This window comes from Anas platyrhynchos, chromosome 23, assembly GCF_047663525.1.
Source record: "Anas platyrhynchos isolate ZD024472 breed Pekin duck chromosome 23, IASCAAS_PekinDuck_T2T, whole genome shotgun sequence".
NCBI lineage: Eukaryota > Metazoa > Chordata > Aves > Anseriformes > Anatidae > Anas > Anas platyrhynchos.
The window spans coordinates 4,520,272-4,543,065 of record NC_092609.1 but is presented as its reverse complement, the minus strand read 5'-3'; the positions used below and the strand labels follow the sequence as shown (position 1 = coordinate 4,543,065).

The 22,794-nt window shown below is 58.4% G+C and overlaps 1 protein-coding gene and 1 long non-coding RNA gene across 2 annotated transcripts; one reads left to right on the top strand and one right to left on the bottom strand.

The window, feature by feature from the left end:
• Nucleotides 1–142: 142 nt before the first annotated feature.
• Nucleotides 143–21,046, bottom strand: SNRNP200 (small nuclear ribonucleoprotein U5 subunit 200). Its single transcript, XM_038171858.2, has 45 exons — nucleotides 20,888–21,046; nucleotides 20,062–20,225; nucleotides 19,011–19,182; nucleotides 18,710–18,902; nucleotides 18,401–18,456; nucleotides 17,719–17,817; nucleotides 17,242–17,394; nucleotides 16,671–16,770; nucleotides 16,350–16,486; nucleotides 15,317–15,400; nucleotides 14,913–15,086; nucleotides 14,086–14,223; nucleotides 13,761–13,916; nucleotides 13,251–13,421; nucleotides 12,856–13,049; nucleotides 12,115–12,238; nucleotides 11,560–11,709; nucleotides 11,274–11,384; nucleotides 10,371–10,502; nucleotides 9,806–9,994; nucleotides 9,071–9,268; nucleotides 8,449–8,601; nucleotides 8,241–8,321; nucleotides 7,841–7,924; nucleotides 7,282–7,388; nucleotides 6,943–7,061; nucleotides 6,514–6,668; nucleotides 6,166–6,355; nucleotides 5,799–5,972; nucleotides 5,052–5,212; nucleotides 4,544–4,771; nucleotides 4,033–4,224; nucleotides 3,759–3,937; nucleotides 3,424–3,575; nucleotides 3,037–3,145; nucleotides 2,790–2,898; nucleotides 2,427–2,616; nucleotides 2,110–2,274; nucleotides 1,752–1,873; nucleotides 1,468–1,611; nucleotides 1,209–1,385; nucleotides 946–1,106; nucleotides 774–855; nucleotides 597–689; nucleotides 143–499 (listed from the first exon to the last, which is right to left on the bottom strand). The coding sequence occupies exons 1-45, from the start codon at nucleotides 20,930–20,932 to the stop codon at nucleotides 356–358; spliced, it is 6,411 nt and encodes a 2,136-aa protein (XP_038027786.1). The 5' UTR covers nucleotides 20,933–21,046; the 3' UTR covers nucleotides 143–355.
• Nucleotides 17,406–19,842, top strand: LOC139999341 (uncharacterized). Its single transcript, XR_011804728.1, has 2 exons — nucleotides 17,406–17,960; nucleotides 18,063–19,842. It is a non-coding gene; the product is annotated as an uncharacterized lncRNA (long non-coding RNA).
• Nucleotides 21,047–22,794: the final 1,748 nt, after the last annotated feature.

The window sequence follows — 22,794 nt, the reverse complement described above, 5'->3', positions numbered from 1 at the left end:
CTAAGTGTGAGCTGGGGACACACTGATGCCCTTCAGCCTTGCTGTTGAACCCTCTAAGGGAAAAAGGGGGGTGGAAAACAGCCCCAACCGCTCCTATTTCCCCCCTGCTTCCCCCACACGTCCCGCAGCGCAGAGGAAGAGGAAAGGTTCCACATTTATTCCAGCTGCTGCAGCCGCACTGTGCTGCATGCAGCTCTGCTCTAAAAAATACTGTACAAAGCATCATCATAAAAAAAAAAAACAAAACACAAAACACATGGCTCCACGCCTACGGAGGGGACACAACACCACCACGGCTTGGGTTTGGTCGCTGTCCTACCCGCAGATCCTCCCCGAGGAGCGGCGCAGCCCCGCGCTAGTCGGAGTCGCTGTCGCTCTCCGCTTCTTTCACGTCCACGCTGAACTTGTACTCCTGGTCGCAGCCCATGTAGGCGTCGCTCATGAAGTACAGCGTGTAGTTGTGCGTCCCCGTGGCCGGGGCCACGAAATCCAGCTTCACCTAGGCAGCGAGGAAGGAAGAGCTCGTGTTGGGGCTGCGGGGGGCAAACGGTGGCCGTGGGGGTGGCCGGGGTGACGCAGCGCCCAGCCCCGCTCACCTTGGCTTTCTGCTGCAGCGTCAGGCGCTTGATGGAGATGAGGCTGTTGGACTTGGAGTCGCCGATCACCACCCACCAGCCCTCCTCGCGTTTCTGCGGGGGAAGAGAAGGGTTAAGGGGTGCCAGGGGGGGACGATCCCCAGCCTGGCTTATACCGCCTGCAGGTCTGGCACGCACCTGGGGGAAGAGGGGAGCGATGACGGGGCCGGTGACCTCCTCCTCACGCTCCAGCTGCACCAGCACCACCACGGGCCCCCCGCTGCGTGGAGAGAAGCGAGGAACACGGTGAGGGCGTCCCCTGGGCTGACGCAGCACCGAGCGGCCGCGCCACCCACCCTCCCCGCCTCACCTTCGGATGCTTTCCTTCTCCACCACCTCGTAGGACAGCTCGATGTTGGGGTAGCGGTTGCAGAAGCGGGCGACGTCGGCGATCTGGGCGTCAGAGAGCTGCAGCAGCGCGTTGCGGTCCTCGTCCTCCATCTCCATGATGTCGAAGACGCTCTCGACCCCCTGTGACAAAGCAGCTTTCAGCCCCACAATCCTCACACTCCCATCAGACCGTTCCCTCTTCCCAGCACGGCGCCTTCCCCAGAGATGGGTAGAGGTTTTTACCTTATCCGTGCAGCGCTTGATGTGCTCCGAGGTGAAGTGAGGCAGCTGCTTGAGGTAGGAGTCCTTGGACCACATGGCCTGGGTCACCATTTGCGCCAGCTCCATGGCGGCCAGCGCGGGGCTGAGCCAGCCGTTGCTGGACAGCACGTCCACGCACGCCTGGATCAGCCGGATCGCCTGGGGGAGAGGATGAGGATGGGTGAGAAGGCAGCACCGAGCCACACGCAGCGCGGGCGGGATCCCAGCCGCCTCCCCGTACCTTGCTGAGGATCTCCTCCGTGTCCGACTGCAGCTCGGCGCTCAGCTGCATGCGCGACAAGTGAGCCTGCAGCAGGAGGTTGGTCTTGACGTGGGGGTCGTTGAATTTGGGGTTGGTCAGCTTGTGGGGAACCTTCTGGGCCAGCTACGGAGGGAAACGATAAACCTTTAGCCCTACACAGCAGAAAACGCGGGCAGCCCTCCTCGCTGTGACCCCGTGGGGCACATCTGTCCCCTGCAGAGCTGACACCGCCGGCAGCTCGGCGCGGAGGCGCTGCCGCTCACCTGCCGCAGCAGGTTGTCCTCGTGGTGCCTGATGGGGATGTTCTCGTACTCAGCAGCGTTGGAAATGATTTCAATCAGCCCTCGCACCTTGGTTTTGGCATTGAGGGACATGCTGAAGAGCTCTGGGGAAGACAGAAAAAAAAACAAGGTCAGGGAAAAGCAGGCGGCGTTCAGCACCACGATACAAGAGAAGCCTTCAGGCAGACAACACCCAGCCTCGTGCTACAGGAAGGAGTTTTATGCAACCACCCACGTGTGCAGAGCTTTCTCTACGATTACCCACGGAGCAGGGAGAGGACAGAGAGCTGGAGCACCAGCAAGTGCTCGTGTACGCCGCCCACCCCAGCAGAGCCCTTACCGATGGTGGTGTAGTTGATGTAGTAATAGGCTGCGATCATCCCCAGGTTCAGCGGGGCCACGTCCATCTCGTCCTCGATGCTGATGCACTTGGACTGCTCCAGGTCACTGAGGGTCTGCTCCACCAGCTCGGAGAGGTGATCAGACAGGTGCCTGTGGGACACGCCTGCGGGTACAGCAGCATCGCAGTGAGGCTCAGGAATTCCCCGGGACGGACAAAAGCTGCTCTTGTGGAAGCAGAGCCCCCGAGCAGAGGGTCCCCGGAATCCTCCCTCATCTCCCCCACCCCAAATCCCTGGGGCAGAGCCCTCTGCTCACCCTGCAGGTTGTAGTAGTTGGGGTTCTGGGTCATCCTGCGGTACAGGAAGGTCCAGGTGAGGTAATCCACCGCGTCCTGCTTGTTTTCTATGGTCTTGGTGACAATCTCAGCGTTGAAGTGGTCGTGCATGCAGTGGTCCAAGTGCGACTCCACGGGCAGGGGCTCGTAGAGGAATTTCTTGAAGAAATCCTAAAGCAGGGCAGAGGTAGAGGGGAGGGGATAAATAAACCCAGCACCTCCAGTATCCCAGAGCACCTCCCAGGCTGCAGGGCTCTCAGCGAGGGTTGCATCAGCCTGCCCAAATGTCCCAGACAGGAGATGGACATTTGCAGGCCAGAAGTGGTGCCTGGCCCCTCACCCACCTTCTTGGACCCCTGGCACATGATGACACAACGGCCCTCGTCGTCCTGCAGCGGGCGGTTAGCGTGGCCCACCATCTGCAGCACGTCGTAGATGGGGTAATCCACGTACCTGGGGCACACAGAGGATGGCTTTCATGAAGCGTGGCTGCTCCAAAGAAAGCTCCCGGGGCCTCAGACCCTGCAAGGACAGGGAGGAAGCCCTAAGGGATTAGGGCCCCATTCCCTCGTGCCTGCCCTCCACACTTACGCGTGGATCTTGCCGTTGTAGTACTGCGTGTCCATGATGATCACCAGGTGCGCGGCGATGTTCATGCCCCAGCAGAGGCTGCGGGAGGCAACCATCACCTGCACTGCGCCTGCAAGGCACGGGGAGAGCAGTCAGCCCACCTCACAGCCCCTGCTGGGGTCGCAGACGTCTTGCAGAGAAAGACGTGGAGGTCCTGCACTTGCACACACAGCTCTCAGCGTGCAGGAGAGCCCAGAAGGGAAGGTGGAGTTTAAGATCACAGCCTTTTGGGACCAGGGAGGCAGAGAGACCTGGGCAGGCTGTTATCTCCAGCCCAAAGACTGCAGGCACTTTGGGGAAAAGGGTTTAGGGGAAGAACAGCCGGTGCGTCCCCTTCCACCCGCTCACCAGAGCTGAAGAGCTGCTCCACCACGCGCCGCTCCATGGCTGTCAGCCCCTCGTGCAGGTAGCCCACCCCGTTGACGAGGGTCTCCTTCAGGGTGTTGTCGTTCAGCTTGTCCAGGTACGGCACCAGATCCTTCTCCGCACAGTGCAGGAACCTGACGGAGGCAGGGAGTAAATAGACTGCTGGGCACAGCAGGTGCCCGAGTGGCATCTGATGACACCAACCGATGGGAAAACCCTCCCCCAGCCCACTGAACCTGCCAAAATCCTGCCCCTGCCTCAGTCAGAGGAGGGACAACAGCCCCGCACCGAATCCCCCGTGGCCACGGCACCGCTACCTTTGCCTCTGGACGTCCGAGGCGCACGTGGTGAGGATGTTGATGGCCGTGAGCCGCGTCTGCTTGCGGGATGGGACAAAGACGATGACCGGCTTCTTGGGAGAGTGCTTCATGATGGCGTGGTACACAGGCTTGGCCATGGAGAGCAGGCGAGTCTGCGTGTGGCTGATGTTGAAGCCCTGCAGGGGAGAGGAGCGGGCAGCGATGCCATGCGGAGAGCAGGCAGAAGGGAAGGGGAAACGGGAAAAAGGCGACGGGGTCACCAAAGCCCTACCTGGATGTGCAGCTCCAGCGGCACGGGGCGGACGTTGGGGTGGAAGTTGAAGGTGGAGGTGGCACTGCAGCCCAGCCAGTGCGCCACGTCCTTGGCGTTGGACAGGGACGAGCTGAGGGCCACGATGCGGATGGGCCGCTCGATCTGCGAGGAGATGTAGCGCATCCGGGAGCAGATGACCTCCAGCACGGGCTGCAGGAGGGACAGGGCAGGTTGCAGCAGCAGCAGGAGGGAAGCACCAAGCCCCCCTCCTCGATGACCTCCTCTTCAGCCCAAGCCCCCTCATGCAGCTACAACCATGGAGACCCCAGAGGACACCGCTCCTGAGCTCCTCAGCTTCCCAAGGGACCTGGGGCTCCTGTCCCAGCCCACCCCACAGCTTGGGGAAAGATCCCAGCAGGAAAAGCTGACCTCAGCCAGCCACCCCCCTGCCACTCCACATCATCTCCAAGACCCACACGACGACGAGGGGCACTCCAACGCCCCGCACCCTCCTCCCCACCGGCCATACCCCGTTCTCGCCCCCGATGAGGTGCACTTCATCCACGATGAAGAGGTTGACGTTCTGGACGTTCTTCCGCTGCTTCCAGCGCCGGGACAGGATGTCCCACTTCTCGGGAGTGCTGATGATGATGTTCCCTTTGCCCAGCAGCTTCAGGTCGGTGCTGGTCTCCCCCGTCAGCAAGACCACCTTCTTATTGAGGCGCTCCTGGAACTTTTCATACCAGTCCATGAAGACCTGCCAAAACACAGGGGATGCTGCTGTCAGTCTCACGTTAGAGTAAATCATACCGAGTCCTTGGGGAGAGAGATGTGCAGCTGCAAACGTCAGCACGTCAGCAGTGGGGTGGTTTCTTTGCTCCCTCAGAGACAGGAGGAGACCACAGCTCAGCAGAAGCCTCAGGAACCATGCTGAGGGACGTGGCAGCTCAGAAGGGATGGGGAAAGTGGAATGGGACAAGAAGAAATAAACCTAAGCTGGAGCAAGGTTCCGGTTCTCCTCAGGACGCGGGGCCTACCTGCTCTGCCAGGGCCTCCATGGGGGTGATGTATACGCAGCGTCCCTCCGAGTTCTGGAGCAACATCCTCAGGATGGCAAATTCGGCACAAATGGTCTTCCCGCTTCCCGTGGGGGCACCCACAAACACGTTGTCGTCGCTGTTATAAACGGTGTTAAACACTGGGGGCAGACAGACAAGACAGAAGAGAGCAGCTTAACGTCATTTCCAAGGTTTTCTACCAGAGCCCTGGGAACAGGCAAGGACAACACAGCCCAGCCCCAGCCCTGTTTCAGGAGTTTCAGCCCAGGATCCGCTGAACAGAGCACTCCGTGACAGTGCCTCCTCAGTGTGAACTCCCTATTTCCCTGTTCTGGCTATGCCCAGGAAGATGAACACGGGCACAGCAGCTTTGCTTCACTCCCAACCCCGTCCCTACAACCAGCACAGAGGGAAAAGTCTGGAGCCAGCTGGCTCTGCAAGGCTGAGCAGTGTCAGCACGGACACAGCTCCCAGGAGCAAACCTGCTGCCAGGCAGCCCCAGACAGGCTGCTTGGTGTACTTGAGGAATTTATCAAAGATTCTTTGCCCCATGGAGAAAAATTTCAAGCTGTCAAGCCTCTAAGGCTAGGGGAGGCAGAAGGAACACATTTTTTTGCTGAGGAGTTCCTCACATTACATAACGACACCTCACAAAAGCAAGGGCATGGCACTGCGAACGCCGAAACAGCCAGACCCCAGGAAGAGGTGAGCAGAGCTGGTACCCACCCTGAGTCTGGATAGGGTTGAAGAAAGGGAACTTGTCCTGGTAGAGGCTCTCGAAGGCGCTGTTTCGCAGGGCGGACACGGGCAGGGGCTGCAGGTCCAGCAGCTCAGTCGGAGGAGGGTATTTTTCAGGGAGGATCAGGTGGCGGAAGGAAACGGGCAGCTGGGTCTCGCAAGCTGTCAGACACACACAGCATTTTTACCTCAGAGAGCGCTCCAGAGCTTTCATCTCCGAGCTGCCCCTCTCAAGGGGATCCCCAGCCCTTCTGTTTCTTGGATGGTAGAAATCTTTCCCCCACACAGCTCCAAAAGGGGTCCTGAAGCACCCTCAGACCCCAGGGAGAAGCAAGGGGCTGGCGGGGTGACTTACAGAGCCAGCGGTCGGAGACCACGCGGATGAAGTACTGTGGGGGCAAGGGCTCGAACACGGGCACAAAGAAGGTGACGAGGTGCTCGTCCTGCGCGTACTTGGCTTTCAGCAGGAAGTACTCGTGGTGCAGGATCACCTCGCTGTCCACGTCCTCCACCAGGATCCAGAAAGCTTCAGATGAGCCATGCACCTGAGCAAGAGCAGCCGTTACCTTCCTGTCAGGGTCCAGATCTCCCTTCTGGACCTCCAGGAACTGCTCAGCAGCTCTCCCGGAGCGTGGTAATTAGCCTGGTGGTACTTAGCTGCCTCCCCTTAACGAGGGTGGCTCATCTCCTGCACACAGCTCACCTTCTCATCCCACTGGAAGTCAGGGGCGATAGTGAGCTCCACCTTCAGGGTGGAGCGGGTAATGGGCTGCAGGTGGACAGAGAGCTCCAGCTTTGGGAACAGATGGACGTATTTGTGGATTGTCTTGCCCATCTTGGGCATCCGGATCAGCTCCCCTGCAAGAGAAAGGCGCTGCTGTCAGGACAGACAGACAACGGGCTGACCGGCAGCTCCCAGACCGAGCTGCATTCACAGCATCTGCAAGCCAAGCACAGCTGGAAGGGTGCAGGTGCTGGGGCAAAGCTTCAGCTTTCTGCAGGGTGTACCCAGACCCCGTGGTTCTGCCTCTTCAGATGGGACCAAACACCCCAACCTCTGCGCCAAAACCTGGCAGAGGGGAACAAAGAGGCAGCCACCTCTCCCTGCTGCATTTGCCCCACGCCTCAGTACCGATTTCGTTGTGGTTCAGGTCGTAGAGCCGCTCAAACGGGAAGTTCTTCTTCTCGATTTTCTTCACCACTTCTTCAGGCAGTTTCTTGAACTGGCGCAAAGGACACATGGACTGCCACCTGCGAGGACACCGCAGGGTGAGACGGGCAAAGAAACAGGGTGAGGTGAGCAAAGAAGCAGACACAGCAGCCTTCAGAGCACCAGGTTCCTCCTGCTGCCAGGAGCCAGACACACGTGGCGGGTGGCAGCTTCACACCCTGGCCATGCTGGAGAACCTCATCGTGTGCCAGAGGCACCCAGCCTGCAATCAGAAACGACCTCAGAGGTTTTCTGACTTACATGCGCTTGTCGATCATCTTGCAGAGGTTGAGGGTCTTGTCGGTGAGCTGCGCCCAGCCTCGGTTCAGGACTATCTCAAAGATGGCACGCATCAGCCGCCCAGCAGACTGTGGGAGCAGAGAGCAGCTCTCAGCGCGTGGCTGGGATCATCCCAGTGACATTTCCTCCTCTCTACCCATTTTCCTGCCCAGCCACACGATGGTTTGAGCTCAGATCCTTCATCCCAAACGCCCACAGGAGGAACAATTACTCGACTCCCAGCCCTGGCAACCTGGCACTTGTGGAAGAACAACGAGGCTACACGCAGTCCTCCAGCGCGGAATTATCTCAGGATTTTGATTACAAATGGAAGACGCCAACGAAGATCTAATTCCCATGCTGACAGGAGTTAGACCTCCTTTCCACTCACAGCTCTAGTTACTTTCAAAGCCATTTATGAACACAAACTAAATCCCTGGGGTGCACATTGTTGCCCCTCTTAGCAGGAAGACTGCGATGTGGCTGGACTGCAAACACCTAGGAGGAGATGGAGAGGCCCCAGCCACGTTCCCTCACTCACCTGGGTAACGTACACCATGTCTGCCATGAGAGCAAAGCCTTCCAGCTTCAGCTGCGAGATGAAGGCCTGGAGGAGCACATTGATCTGGGGAAGGAGATCAGAGAGGGTCTCAGTGCCAGCTGGGTCTCTCCTGTGCCAGCACTGGTCCCAGAAGGTTCTGACACACGACAGGACAGGAGTGGCCAGTGGGGCTGAGTGACAGCAAGCCCAAGCAGAGCAGCGTCTGCAGCACGTTGGGCATCTCTGACGTGTGATCCGGGACACCCCACAGCAGGAAGAGAACAGAAAGCTCTCTGTGAGCAGCAGACCATGGTGGCATTTGGCACAGCAGCTCTCACAAGGATCACCCGTCCCTCAAAAGACACGCAGAGAAGTCCCCTCCTGGGCAGGCAGGGCTCACCTTGGCGCTGGGCTCCTCAATGCTCTCCTTCACTGGGATTGGAACTCGCTCCAGCAGCTTCTGGAGCTCCAGCTTCTCCTCCTGCAGAAAGCCAACAGAGGAGAGATGAGAACAGCCCCGCACAGGACAAGCTCTGCATCATCCCCGGCAGCACAACGACCAACAACCTCAGGGTTGTATCGCTCAGGATGTGTATGTGGCTCCATACCTCCCTCACGGTGATGTTCCTGAACTCCGAGGACAGCGAGAAGACCCGGAACAGTTCAATTTCACTCAGGGTGGGCTTAAGGAGCTGGTTGTAAGTTTGCATCGTCTCGTTGGTGATGTAGTAGTGGCTGGCAATGCGGCCCAGCTCTGTCACCTACAGCAAGGACAAGCCAGTGAAGAAGCAGAAAGACACCCGACCGCTCACGGCACAAACAGCAGATACTGAACAGCAGGGGAGACATCGCCAGGCAAGCCAAGTATGAACTCTCGAGCTACAAATCCCCCAGGAAAGCTGCTTTTCCTGGTACACAAGTGCACATCTCACACCCTCCCCTTCTCATCTCATTCCCTCTGAGGCAATGAGAACACAACAGGAGTGTGAATTTGCTTAGAAGACAGCAGCAAACACACAGTGATGAGACCAGGGTTCACACTGGCTCTCTCTGTGCCAGCAAACAGCTCCCTGGAACCACAGACATACACGAAGGTAGGTCTGAATGAGGCAGCCCTCCCTGGGGTCTGTATTTCACCAGCCAGATGCCTCTTGCATCCTTTCTCTCAGCCAGAGGATGCTTCTGAACAGCTCTGCCTGTCCACAGCTCCTTTCCCGGGTCCCGTCTCACCTGGAAGTTCCCCGTCTTCTTGTCGTACTTCACCAGGTTGTTCTTGTCCAACATGAGGGCTGCGGTGTGGACCAGGTCCAGGCGGCGCTGGTCCAGCAGCGGATCTCCCTTCAGGTCATCGTGGGATATCCCATAGAGCGTGGGGGAGCGCAGCATGCGGATGTACAGGTAGGTGTAGCCCAGCCAATTCACTGCGTCCTGAGGGAACACCAAGGCACCGTCAGAGCCGCCAAAAAACCTTCCCCAGCAGCAAGGATGATGTGCCAGCACCAAGCCCAGCGCTCCCAGCACTGGTGTAGGATGCAGCGGGCTAAGCCCAGCTGAAACTTGCTGGGTCAAGATCAGACAGGAGCTGAGAAGCCCACTGGTGCAATACACGACTCCTCTCCATCAGAAGAATCTTAAGGGGTTATAGAACATGAAAACCCACCCTCTACACACAGACTCTTCCCCAGTGTCCTTATCCACGGGGAAAACTCTGCTCTGAATGCCAGAAGCAGCTACCCATTTCCCTGACAGCTTGGCATTTCTCATGGCTGCCCTTCCAGATCTCTTAAAAATCTCCATTACATTTGCTCCCTGTGCACTGAAGAAATACGCTGCAAGTTCCTTTACTCCCCTGCAGCGACACTGCTTTTCCCCAGCACGGACCATCCTTTGCCTACCACAATTCCAACCGGCTCTCTGGGAGCAACAAGGGCTGCGTGTACCCAGAGGGCAAAGATTTGTGCTCACCTTTGCATTCTGCACGTTCCCGAGCACAGTCTCTGCATTCAGCATATCTGGGAGCTTCGACACCATCTGACTTTCAATGGGGAGCTGCTGGTTGAGCAGGGACAGGTAATACTGCAGCTCACCGTGGGATGTGATGAGGATCCCCTCACCTTTGGTATCGTACTGAGGCCTCCCAGCACGCCCCAGCATCTGAGAAATGAGAAAGCGAGGTCAGCAAAAGATAAGAGCTTTTAGCTTGGCAGTTTCTCCTTGCTGCTGTGACCTGGGGCTTTACATCCAGATTGCTCAGCCTGCTGTTACTTCTAGTTGGCAGGAGACACACATAAATATCTCAGATGTGTCTGGGCAAGATAATGGGAGAGGAATCATTTGTCTTCTCTGCTCCCGATCTGTTTCTCCTGTGCCCTCACAGCAGGGCAGCTCCCAGAACAGCTGAGAGTCTGGCAGTACGGAGCAGGGAGCCACTGCACGGAGAAAGTACAGAAGCAGACCTCAAATGCACCTCAGCAGGAAAGGAAAAATCCAGCCCCGGGGCATGGCAACATCACTGTTAGCAGAACTTCACCTGCAGGATGTCCAGAGCGCCCAGCTCGGTCCAGCGCCCCTTCTCAGGGCTGTACACCTGCGTCCCTTTGATGATGACCGTGTGAGCGGGGAGGTTCACACCCCAGGCCAGCGTTGCTGTGGACACCAGAACCTGTAGGAGCAGCAACGGTGATCAGCAAAACCAGGCAGAGGCCCCTTCCTAGTGTAAATAGCATCCAAAACATTGGCCAGGCACAACAGGGACAAGGGCTGGGAGCTGTGACTGTCTCAGCAGTTCAGCAGAGGAAGGTCAGATACAGCAGGGCTTGGGATCTTCAACCAAATTTGCCAGCTGACTGCACGACTCGGGGAAATGACCCTGGGAAAACCCTTTGCCTACCAGTTATAACGCAGACACACTGAAAAGATCACTGTGCAGGAGTGCCCCAGCACATTGCTATTTCCCACCAGAACCTCCTATTTTGCTGAACAAGTTTTCTCAGCTAAGAAGCAGAAGCATTTAGATTTCCTTTCCTCACAGTTCACCCGATTTGTGAAGTTCTTTGGGTGACAAGTCTCGCCCCATGCTGAACTCCTGCTTTTTTGAAGCAGCTGGTTTCCTACTGAGCTGTTACATCCTTGTAAGGATCAGATAAAACTCAGTGCCTGGTCTCCAGGATGAAACTTGTAGAGGAGACAGCCTGCTCTAGGACAGACCTCTAACTTTAAACACTCATCTAGAAACTAGGGGAGATTTTGCCCTCTCCATTCCTGTCTACGTGCTTTTCATTTCTCTCCTGTCAAGGCTCTCTTCAACAGGCATTCTCAAGATTTTGCACAAAGGGCTAGTGGAAAACATGCTTTGAGCATTTCTTGTGAAGGACCTTCCCCAAACAACCATGCCTGGGGGAAGCAGCAGCTCCTCCTGGGAAGCGGGGCTCACCTGGATGTGCTTGTCAGCAAACAGATCCTCCACCAACGTCCGGTCCACTCGCGTCATCCCAGCGTGGTGGATGGCAAAGCCGTAAGGTAGAAGGTCCTTCAGCTCCAGGTTCTGCAGCAAAAACACAACCAGCGTGAGGGTTTCTGAGCCAAGCAACACCGGGGAGAACAGCAGCGACAGAAGGCAGCGTGTGGCCTAGAGGGCTGCAGATCGGTGCAGCTGGAAGCATCTTTGGACCTGCACTTCTGCTCTGGCCGTGTCAGAGCAGCCCTGACCACGCAATCACCTTGCACTGCTCAGCTTCTGTCCTCAGCACCTCGGTGGAGGCCGAGCCCTCCCGCAGGAAGAGGCCCAGGGTGTCTTTCTCCAGACACATGTCCCTGATGGCCCGGGCAGTCTTTCCAGTCTCCTTCCTGGAGTGAACGAACACCAGCACCTGTCAACCAAGCACACGGCACCACTGCTGAGAGACAAATCACTGCTGCAGCTGGCAAGGATTCCTGAGCCAAGCTGCTCTTCGTGCTCACGATGGGAAGTTTAACAGATTTAGAATTAGCCCAGCTGCCCAGTGAGCCACACTACTGCAGCTAGCACGCAGCCAACGGAGCTCCTGATCTAACAGGGCAGCACCGCAAAAACTCCCTCAAATAGAAGTGGACGGGTCATACACTGCTCAGACAGCTGGCACGGAGAAGAGAAGTTTGTGTTCCTTCCTCTCTCAGCTGCCATCAACCACTCAAACCTACCCTCTTCGCCTCAGCGGCACTGCTGCAGCTACAGCAACTTGAAGTCTCACCACCATGGTTAAGTGTGTCAGGAGCAACAAAATAAAATATCAAACCTGGTTCTTTCCAGCATGCTCCATAATCTTTTCGTACACAATCTCGTTCATTATCTGGAAGCGCTTGATGGCTTTCTTCTCCGTGATACCCACGTAGGTCTGCTCCAGGGGCACCGGGCGGAAGCTGTCAGAAGAAAACCCAAGACCATAAGCGAGCAGAAGGGAGAAACGCTGACACAAAGGTCTGGTCAAGAGGCAATTCTTCGGCCACACCACTTCCCCTGCACAGATCCTGTATTTTGCATTACTGAGGTCAATACACTTCCTCGTGCCTCAGCTCACTCTAAAATTTGATGGCTCTGGTTCTGCCCTGTTTAACGCCGCAGGAAGGGGCAGCAACACTTGTTCTTATTTCATGGAATCCACTTGCTATGCGCACATTCAGGGAACAAAAATGGTGTTTCAGAACTCCCACAATATTAATCCAGGCTTCCTCCAAACAGTTTCTGCAGCACACAGGGACAGTTTATCCGCCTTCTCTAACGCGTGTTCTGGTAAGTACAACACAGAAACCCTGACACGCATCCTGAGGCTGTATTTAACTGCTCTAGTCCTGAACGTGGCATTTCTGGCATGTGTAAGAGCAAACAAAGACAAGGCTGAGCCAGGCGAAAGGCCCGGTGAGACCCTGGCATCATCTGGCAGACACACACACAGCTGCCCCCACAGGAGGCCGGCCTTCCCCACCTCTCCACAGCTACCCACAGTCAGAGCAAAACCTCTCCCAGCCTTTCGCAGTACCTGTTATCAAAATAGAACAAGCCTTTGGCAGGGTCCACTCTGAGGAACGTCGCCACGTCCTCGTAGTTGGGGAGGGTGGCGCTCAAGCCGACGAGCCTCACGTCCTCCTGCGTCATCTCGATGTTGCGGATGGCTCTGGCTACCAGCGACTCCAGGACGGGCCCTCGGTCATCGTGCAGCAGGTGGATCTCATCCTAAAGGGGGGGAAACGACAAGAGTTCCACCCCCGCTCCAGACTGGCTCTATTTTTTTCCTTTCCTAGCAGACCTGCTTGCGTGGGCTGAAGCAGGCTCATCCCCACAGCCCAAAATCAAGTCCAGAGCCAAGCACCAGAGACATTTTCAGCTGCCACCACGTGCTGAAGAGCCGCGTGCTCGGGGCTTTGCAGTGCTCACCAGGATGACGAGCCGCACCAGCTGGGTGTAGGTGCGCTCCCCTCCCTTGCGCGTGATGATGTCCCACTTCTCTGGGGTGCAGACGATGATCTGGGTGGCGCTGATCTCCTCCTTGCACAGCTGGTGGTCCCCCGTCAGCTCCGCCACGTTGATGCCGTACGTCGCCAGGCGCTAGGAGGAAGCCCGGGGCTGTTAGGCTGGATCAAGACGCGTTCCCCAGGGTGGTGTTAGAGCAGCACGGCCCCGAGGCACTCGCTGGCAGCTTTATAGGATTCTGGTTTATAGGATTTTATAGCCCAGGCTGATATCCAGTGCCTGTACCAACACACCCTGAGAGCCTACTGAAGGCAGGCTACACAAACAGAGATTAAGGGAACAATCCAACCCATACTCTCCTAGAAAGCTTCTGCCAGACCTTCTATCCTTCTGCAAGCATAACAAAGCCACCGCAACACAGCTCCCCTTGCCCAACCTCCAGTTCAAGCAGGGCAGGCCCAAAGCTCTCCTTACCTTCCCAAAGCTGCCCACCATCTCCTGCACCAAGGACCTCATGGGTGCGATGTAGATAATCTTGAAGTCATCCACGTTGATGGTCCCGTCCATGTTAATGTGCTTCCCAATTTCTCGCAGCATGCACATGAGTGCCACGTTTGTCTTCCCAGCGCCCTAAATGGCAAGCAGAACCAGTCCCATCAGATTCACATCCTCTCCAGGATGAAGGTACGTCCCAGTGCAGCCACTCTTTTCCGCCCAAAAAGGTCATTCTTCCAGAGGCTAACAAAGTATTTCTCTTCCCTTTCCCCATCACAGGGAACCTGGGTGTCAGCACCCTTACCGTGGGAGCACAGAGCAGCAGGTTCTCATCCGACTCCAGCGCCGCACGGTAGAGTTTACTCTGAATACGGTTCAGAGTTTTAAATCCCTCAAATCCAGCCTGGGCATATTTGGGCAACTTTTCCACGGAAACCAATTGCTGAAAAGGGAAAAAAAAAAAAAAAAAAATCAAACTCGATGCCTTTGTTTCAGTTCCTCACAGGCTGCAGGGCACATGTGAGACCTCAGAGACACGCTGGGGAGCAGCGGGGTCATATTGTCTCCAGATGGCAGAAAGAGGCGAAGCCCCGTGCCCTGCGATCACGGAGCAGGTTATGGAGAGATCAAAGCAGGCACATGAGCCTGCCCTTGCAATCCCAACAGCACAAGCCACAGCTGGCTGCACCATCAAAAAAGCAAATCCCCGCCGTGTTCTCCTGATGGAACGGATCAGCCCGCATTTCCGCTGCCCAGCACTGATCAAAAGAGTTAATTTCTCACGCGGCGTGCAATGCATCAGCCAGACCTCTGGCCCAGCTGCCTCACACAGCACAACGGTGAAACGCGAGCAACAGCAGAGCCGAGGGCTCAGCACAGCAGCCGAGTGGGGCAGGGGTGTCCTGAGACAGAACACCAGTACAGGACACACACCCCGTAAGTGAGAGAACAGAAATCAGGAACCCTCCCCGGCCACATGAAATCCCTTAGCCTAAAGCAGTGATCCTTCAAGAAATTTGGAAAGGCGTCACACCATACGAAGGCCGGCTGAGTTCCAGGAAGTATCAGCGATACTGAGAGCAACTCAGCAAACTCAGCGCCAAGTAAGTGGCAACAAAGCAGGTCACCGACCTCTTCAGAGCCAAAAGGCTTCGGCTTCAGGGCTGGCACGTGCACCTCCTCGTAGCCCTTGCGCTGCCTGCGGAAGGAGCCGTCGGGCAGCTGGCACCGCTTGTTGGCCATGAAGTGACTGCCCTGAGCGAACACCAGGTCCTCCAAGTCCAGCACCTGCCGGGGAGCCAGCGCCTACAGACAGCAAAGGGGGAGTGAGACAGGGAAGAGGCGAGGAGTGGAGAGCCCCTTCCTGGTGCTTCTGTCCCGGGACTGCCGGTAAAGAGACTGCATCCAACCGAAAAGCGCCTCTTCAGTGCATGAGGGGCTTGTCCTGGGCATCTTCCCAGCCACGACACTTCAAAAAGACTTTTTGCCCTTAGGACAGGGCTAGGAACTTTGGACAGGGCTTTGAAGAGTCTCACCTCTCCTCCCTGGTCGAGGTCCATGGTCTCCAAGTCAGTGTCCATCCGGGACTGACGGACACGCTCCCGCCGGGAGCGCTCCTCCTGCAAGGAGACCAGAACTGAGCGCTCCGCAGAGCAGCGCCCCTGTGAGAGCTGCCCGGCCTTCTCCAGACCTGGGGGCTCTCCTGCCACGCACAGCTCCACACCCTGCCAGCCTGCACAGCCCAAGTGCCCCACAGCAGGACTTTTCTCAAGTACAGCCATTCGTGTCACCAGAACCTGGGATTCTGGGCAGTAGTTTTTGGTCCAGGACCTGAAGTTACTTTCCAGGAGAGCACAAAAAGAGAAGCAGGGAGTGAAGGCACACAAACCTGCCCTACTAAAAGCCCAGTGCACAAAACATGCCAACAGCACTCCTCAGAGACACAAAACTGGCCCCTCATGTCGACATAACTGTTGTTCTTTTTTCAGCTTGGTTTGTTTTTTTGATTGGCTTGTGCTTTTTTTTTTTTTTTTAGTGTAACAACAAAGCAGGAATATGATGTTACTCCAAAATAACGAAACAAGCCCACGCTCAGTCACGGAGCTGCTATTCTCCAAAGGCCAAGCAGAGCAAATCCAGCACTGCAGTAAGCCTGTGGAACGCTGCTATGAATTGTTTCTTGGCCCACGGTGTTCAAACACTGGTGATTAGGATTTGAACGGAGGTGAGCAGAGCAGTTCATGGCAGCGAGCCTCGCACTGAGGGGGCTCAGAGGTGAAGCAGAAACGTTACAAGAAAGTTAACACCAGCACAAAGACGGGAAACTTGCATACATCGACGTTTTTCCTGGGAAAAGCAGCCATCTGAGCCACTTAAAATAGCAGACGATAAACACGCTGCCTCTCAGCTGAGTCTCAGTGGTCACCTAAGCAACATTTCCCATGCTTACGAGATCCCAGCTGACTCAGCAGGCTCCTCTCACGCAACCAGCAAACAAAACACGCAGCTGAGTGACACAGCTCAGGCAGCAGCAAGGATCCTACGGTTCGCCTGCTCGCCCAGCCTTACCCGGATGAGATCTTCCTTCTCTGTCTCGTGCAGCTGATACAAGAACTTGGACAGCTCAGGGTCCGCTTCCATCTTCCCCATTATCCTTTCTTTTTCGGCTTCGCTTTGGGCACTGGCCAGCAAAGTGCAGTACAGGACTGAAGAGAGGAAATGAAGAGATGGCAGGCGGTCACAAGGCTAGAACCAGGAGGAGGGAGCAAACGAGAAGAACCCGAACTTCACAAAGCAACACGGAGGGCAGTTAAAAAGCCCTGGGTGGCACTAGAACCAGGTGTCCAAACAGGAAACCAAGGTGGCAAGGTGATGGGGAACACCACTCACTCATCATCCGATGCTGCCGCAGCACTTTAATGAAGTCGAAGGTGTTAAAGCCCAGGAGCAGAACGAGCTGGTTCTCACATTCTCGGTCATCACTTGCGGTCTGGCAGAAGACACGAGGAACAAGCAGTTACCTCTGCACCGTGCAGGAGAATCCCTCTTTGCACAAAGTAAAACGAGAACTGAACTCAAGTGGAAGCAAACAACAGCTCCAGGCAAGACAAGGTACCCGACTCAGGCTGCAGATAAAAATCCCACCCTGTCTGATTGCTCCCATCCTGAGTCACGGCACTCAGCACACGAGCATCAGCACCAAAATCAGCAGGGCAACAGGCCTGGCTTACAACGATCTCCCAGCAAACACTGACAGAAAAACCAACCCCCTTGGAAGAACATCTCTCTGTATGTTACGACCTCTAACCTCTGCTCCAGTGCCCATCTTGTTGGCACACGCGGGACAGCAACAGCTGCACTTAATCGTTTAGTTTGAAGAAAGGGAGGGTGCGGTGTCAGGGCAGCTCCCTGCCTCCCAGAAGGGTCCTGGCAGAATCCTGCACGTCGGCGGGCCGCTTACCTTCAAGATCTCCAGCACTTCGTCTGCCTTCTTCTGGGACACGATGGCGTCATCGTAGAAGCGGCTCAGCTGCCGCTGAAGCCAGAAGGCATCGATGTCTCGGGGATGCAGGTCCTTCTTCTTGGAGCTCATCAGCTCCCCTGATGCCACGAGCTTGGAAAAAAAAAAAAAATAAATACATAAAAATAATAAAAATGTCATCTTCTTCCAACAACAAAGCGGGCACCTGACCTCTGTGCCGCGGAAGGAGCGTTTTGGGGCTCCCCCTACCCACCCAGAGGAACCTGGAACCTGCTGCAGCCGTTTCGCTGCCAGACCCCACGCCCTGCCATGTTTCTTCTGGCCTGCACCAGACAGCAGCCTTCAAGGCCGCCTTCCACCCGCCGACAAGCTTAACTCCATCCCCAGCCCAAAAGGATCCCTGGCTCCCCTCCAGACGACCCCAAATCACGTTCCACGTCCTCCTCGGTGACTCACGTTGGCTGAGAGGGTGCAGCGGACGACAGCTTCGTCTCCCTCCATGTCGTCATCAGACGCCTCGTCACGCACTTCGCCATAGATGTCCTCGTCCCCTTCCTGTTGGAAGAGGAGTTCCCGTAAGCAGCTCTCACAAACATCAAAGAGAAGCTTCCCCTCGACAGAAATGAATGATCTGGCAACTCCTTCCTGATGGGAAACCAAGCTCGTGCTTTTAACGTCAATATAAAGCTGCTGCTCAGGTAAAGGAGGGTGCGGTACACTTATTTTGACTCTTAGAATCCTACAGAGAGGTTTTACTGGTGACTCCAGCAGGCTCACATTTGTCTCTCTCATTCTCTCAGCTTCTTCCAGAAACAATCCCAGCGAGCATTTCTGTGAAATACTTCCAAACAGCGCATTTGAATTCATCCCTTCCTCCTGAGCTGTCAAGTTTCCCCAAGAGATCTAAATACCACCATCTGTTTTCCATCGTACTGACTCATGATAAGCCTTGGATTAGCAAGATAATCAACAAATCCTCCCAAAGCCAGGAAGCAGCATCTAAAATAATCCCTCCTCTCCTTCCTGGCAGAGAGAGCCCGGCCCGAGCCTCTGCCCACTTCCCAACACGCCCGAGGGACACAGACAACAGTCCCCGTGCAGGGGCTCAGCTGCCAGGCTGCGGCTCCTCATCGCTCACCTCCTCGTCAGACTCGAACTGCACGTTCACGCCGTACGTCTCGTCAATGTTGTCATCTGCGGGGAAGAGCGGAGTTAATTAAGCAGAAAATCTGGGGGCCATATGCAAGGCTCGCAGCTCCCCACACCCCACCTCTGCACGCCCGAGAGATGAAAAGAACGGCATTTGGGGCTTGAAAGCTCTCCAAGCGTTTCCTAGGCTGTGTGAAAACGCAGCCCCTGGAGCAGTGCAGGGCCTGGCACCGGCTGCTGCGGGGGATTTTCTGCCAGCCCCGTCCCCAGGGCCGCAGGACAGCGCGTGTGCCCGTACCCATGTTCTGAATTTCCTTGTCGCCGCCATAATCGGTGATCTTCTTGCCCAGGTTGACCAGCACGTGGTAGCGCGTGTCGTCCGTCTGCCCCAGCAACAGGTCGATCTCCTTCCGCCTCTCCTTATCGCGCAGCTTCTCGTTCTTCAGCACTGCCAGCACCTCGTCGGCAGCCCCGCAGAGGATGTCGCGTGGCTGCGGAACGAGCAACACCACACGTTGGATGTGGGGAGGGGCTCGGTGCTGGGCCCCCTTTCTCCTTGGGCCAGTCCCACCCGGCCCGGCCCCGTCCCACGCCCTCACCTGGTCTCCGAGGGCGGCCTGGATGAAGCTCAGCAGCACCTCGTAGGTCTCACGCGTCTCCTTGGTCTTGGGCTTGTAGATGATTCCCACCATCTCGTCGATGCCCTCGGACAGCAGGGTGTAGCCCTTCATCTTGTTGATGTCGTGCCTGTCCTCGTCACGCTTCCTTCTCCTGCCAGGGGGGAGCGCCTGGGTCAGGCCCCAAGCGGGGACTTCTCCAGCCAGCACCGCCACAGGACGAAATTCGTCACCAGCAGGCAGCCGTCACCACACATGGGGACGGATGGACACCTGCATCCCTACGGGCTCAGGAGAAATCCCAAAAGCGGTGATGCCACCTTGGTGCCCGACTCCCACCGGTGAGGACTGGGAGCAGGGGGCTCAGGGCAGCGCTCTGACCAGCTCTGTGCCCCTGCCCAGAAGTCCCATGGGACTGTGGAGTCTGGAGAAGAGGAGGCTCAGGGGAGACCTCATTGCTCTCTGCAACTGAAAGGAAGGGGGGGGAAGCTGGGGGGTGGCCTCTGCTCACAGGGAGCTGACAGGAGCAGAGGGAACGGCCTCGAGTTGTGCCAGGGGAGGTTCAGGTTGGAAATGAGGAGACATTTCTGCTCAGAAAGAGCAGTCAGGGACTGGGACGGGTTGCCCAGGGAGGTGGGGGAGTCACCGTCCCTGGGGGTGTTCAAGGAGAGGCTGGGCCTGGTGCTTGGGGACGTGGTTTGGTGGTGACAGTGGTGGTAGGTGTTGGACCAGACGATCTTGGAGGGCTTTTTCAGCCTCAGTGATTCCACAACTCCAAGAAAAATGAAGGAATAAATTAAGTTTTAATTCTGCACTTCACTTTTATCTTCTTGGAGCAAGCACCTTCAAACAAAGCAAGCGAGCTGCCTGCACACCCCAGGTCGGTTGTTAGCGCACAGCCCTGCGCTCAGGCCACATTTTCACCCCAAAACCCTCAAATCAGCATCAAATTCTCCTATGTTTATAGGACTAAAACCAACAGAGGATGCATCACTTAACACCACGGAGCTTCGCCCCCCCTGCCCCCACTCACTTGGCGCGCCGCTCCTCCTGCATCTGGGGCTTGGTGCGCTGCGCCTTGTCCCCCATGCGGGTGCCCTCCAGCTTGCCCACCAGGGACAGCACCTCGCCCGTGGGCTCATCCCGCCGCGTCCGGTCGATGAGCGAGCGGTCGGCTTGGAGGACGAGGTTGGAGTTCTGCGGGACGGAACGGTGCCCGGTCACCGACCCTTTAGGCCCTTATTCCCTCCCGTTCCCCCATTTACCGACCCTTTACACCCTCATCCCCCCCCCGTGCACCCGTTCGCCGACCCTTTACACTTTTATTCCCATCCCTTTACCCATTTACCGACATTTTTCACCCTTACTACCCCCATGCACCCATTTACCGACCCTTTATGCCTTTATTCCCCCCCCGTGCACCTGTTCACCCACCCTTTACGCCCTTATTCCCCCCCGTTCCCCCATTTACCGACCCTTTATGCCCTTATTCCCCCTGTTCACCAACCCTTTATGCCCTTATTCCCCCCCGTTCCCCCATTTACCGACCCTTTATGCCTTTATTCCCGCCCCACCACCGCCCCCTTACACCCTTACCGCCCCCCCACCCCCCCAAACCGTGCCCGTGGCGGCTCCGAGCCCCTCAGCGGGCTCAGCACCGGCGGCGTAACGGGGGGGGGGGGGATGGAGAAGGAGCAGGGGGAGCCCCCGGTGCGGCCGGGCCTTGAGGGGGGGGGGGGCGGGGAGGGAGCCCCCGGGGCCCGGAGGCCGAGGCCCGGGGAGCGAAAGGGGGGTCCCGAGGGCCTGGGGCCGTGCCCCGGGAGGCGAGGCCCGTTCCCGGTGGCGGTGCCGGCACTCACCGCCTTGTACTCATACTGCAGGCTGCGGGCGGTGACGTCCGCCATGGCTCCGCCGTGCCCCCGCTTCCCGGAGCGGAGCTTCCGGCCCGAGCGGAAGCGGCCCCGCTGCGGGGCCCCGCCGCGTGCCCACGACCCGGAAGCGCTTCCGGTGCGCAGCGCCCTGAGAGACTACAACCCCCAGCATGCCCCGCGGCGAGAGGGGGCGGGGACAACCCCCTCCCGTCCTCGCTGATTGGCTGCGAGCTCTGGGAGGTGTGGCCTCTCCCCCGGCCCGCGGGCACCGGGAGGGGAGGGGCTGGGGGGGGGCAGGGGAGGGGAGGGGGACGGGGAGGGGGAGGGGGAGGGCGCCCCCACGGGGGGGGTGGCCCCGGTGTCGCCCCCGGTGTCGCCCCTATAAGGGGCACGGGGCACTGCGGTGAGCCCGGTGTTGTCCCCATAAGGGGCACTGCGGTGGCCAATGGCCCTGGTGGCACCCCTGACGTTGTCCCCATGGGGGGCACAGGGGGGTCGGTGGCCACGGTGCCCCCCCCGGTGTCGCCCCCAGGAAGGCCACAGGGCTCTGGGTGGCCGGTGAGCACGGTGCCCCCCCCGGTGCCCCCCCCGGTGCTGTCCCCAGAACACCCACAGGGCACCTGGTGACCCTGGTGTCACCCCCAGTGTCACCCCCCGGTGTCACCCCCGGGGGGGCACAGCTCACCCCCACCACGCACCCCGGGGGGGGGGGCGATGATCTGTGCCCACCCCCCCCGGGCATGCCCCCACCCGCTGTCCCCATCCCCTTGTCCCCTTGTCCCCAAGCAATGTCCCACGCTGCAGGCCACCACCAGGCCTTCACTCATAGGGGCACCAACCTTGGCACCCTGCGCCCCCCGAGCTGTGCCCCGCGGTCAGGAGGTGACCCCCCCATGGGCACAGGCACCCTTGGGTGGCACCGCTCGGGACGGAGGTGGGTGAAGCCCCCCCCCCCGTGCCCCCCTCGGGGGTGGCGGTGTCCCCAAGTGTCCCTGTCCCCCGCTGTCCCCACAGCTCTCGGTGCTGTCCTGGCCCCCCCCGCAGTGCCTGCTGCCCCCCGGGCTCCCCGCTGAGCACCAGGACCCCGAGCAGGAGGTGGGGGCACCCCTGGGGGCCAAAGGGGTGAGGGTGACATGGGGGGGGGGGTTTGGGGACACCCCCGAGGTGCCACCACCTGCCTGCACCCCGCAGGCCTGCCGCATGAGCCACAGCCTCACCGCCTCGCCGACACCGTGGGGGGCAGCGGGTGAGAGGCAACCCCGAGGGGGGGTCTTGGGGATCCCGGGGGTCCCCTCAGTCTCCCCTCAGTGTCCCCTCGGTGTCCCCTCGATGTCCCTGACCCCCCCCCCGTCGTGTGTCCCTGCAGGACCACCTGGAGGGTCAGTGCGCACAGCTGGACCGCCATTTGGGGAGGGGGCTGCGCAAGGGTTGGGGGCTCTACACCAAGTGGCAGGGGCTGCTGGCGTAGGGGGGGGGCGCCGGGACCCCCCCGGGGTGCTCGGGGTGAGGGCGCAGCCCCCCGGAGCGCCCCCCCCCCAAAAAACTCCCCCCCGCCCCAACGAGCTTCTGGTGCCGCCTCCGCCCTGCGCGGGATGGGGAGCCCCGGGGGGGGTCCCGGGGATTGGGGGGGGGTCTTGGGGAGATTGGGGAGGGGTGGGGGGAGGTCCGTGGGGGGGGGCTGGGGGGTTTGGGGAGGGTTTAGGGGGGGTTTGGGGGTTTGGGGGTCCCCCCGGGGGTGTCCCCAGGGCCGCTCCGCGCTAACGGGGGGTGCGCGGGGAGGGTCGCGGGGGGGGTCCCGGGGTTCCTCCCGGTGCCGGTGCCCCTCGGACCGACCCCCCCCCCCCCCGGAGCCCCCTCCCCTCGAGCCGTGACGTCAGGGGGGGCGGGGCCGAGCG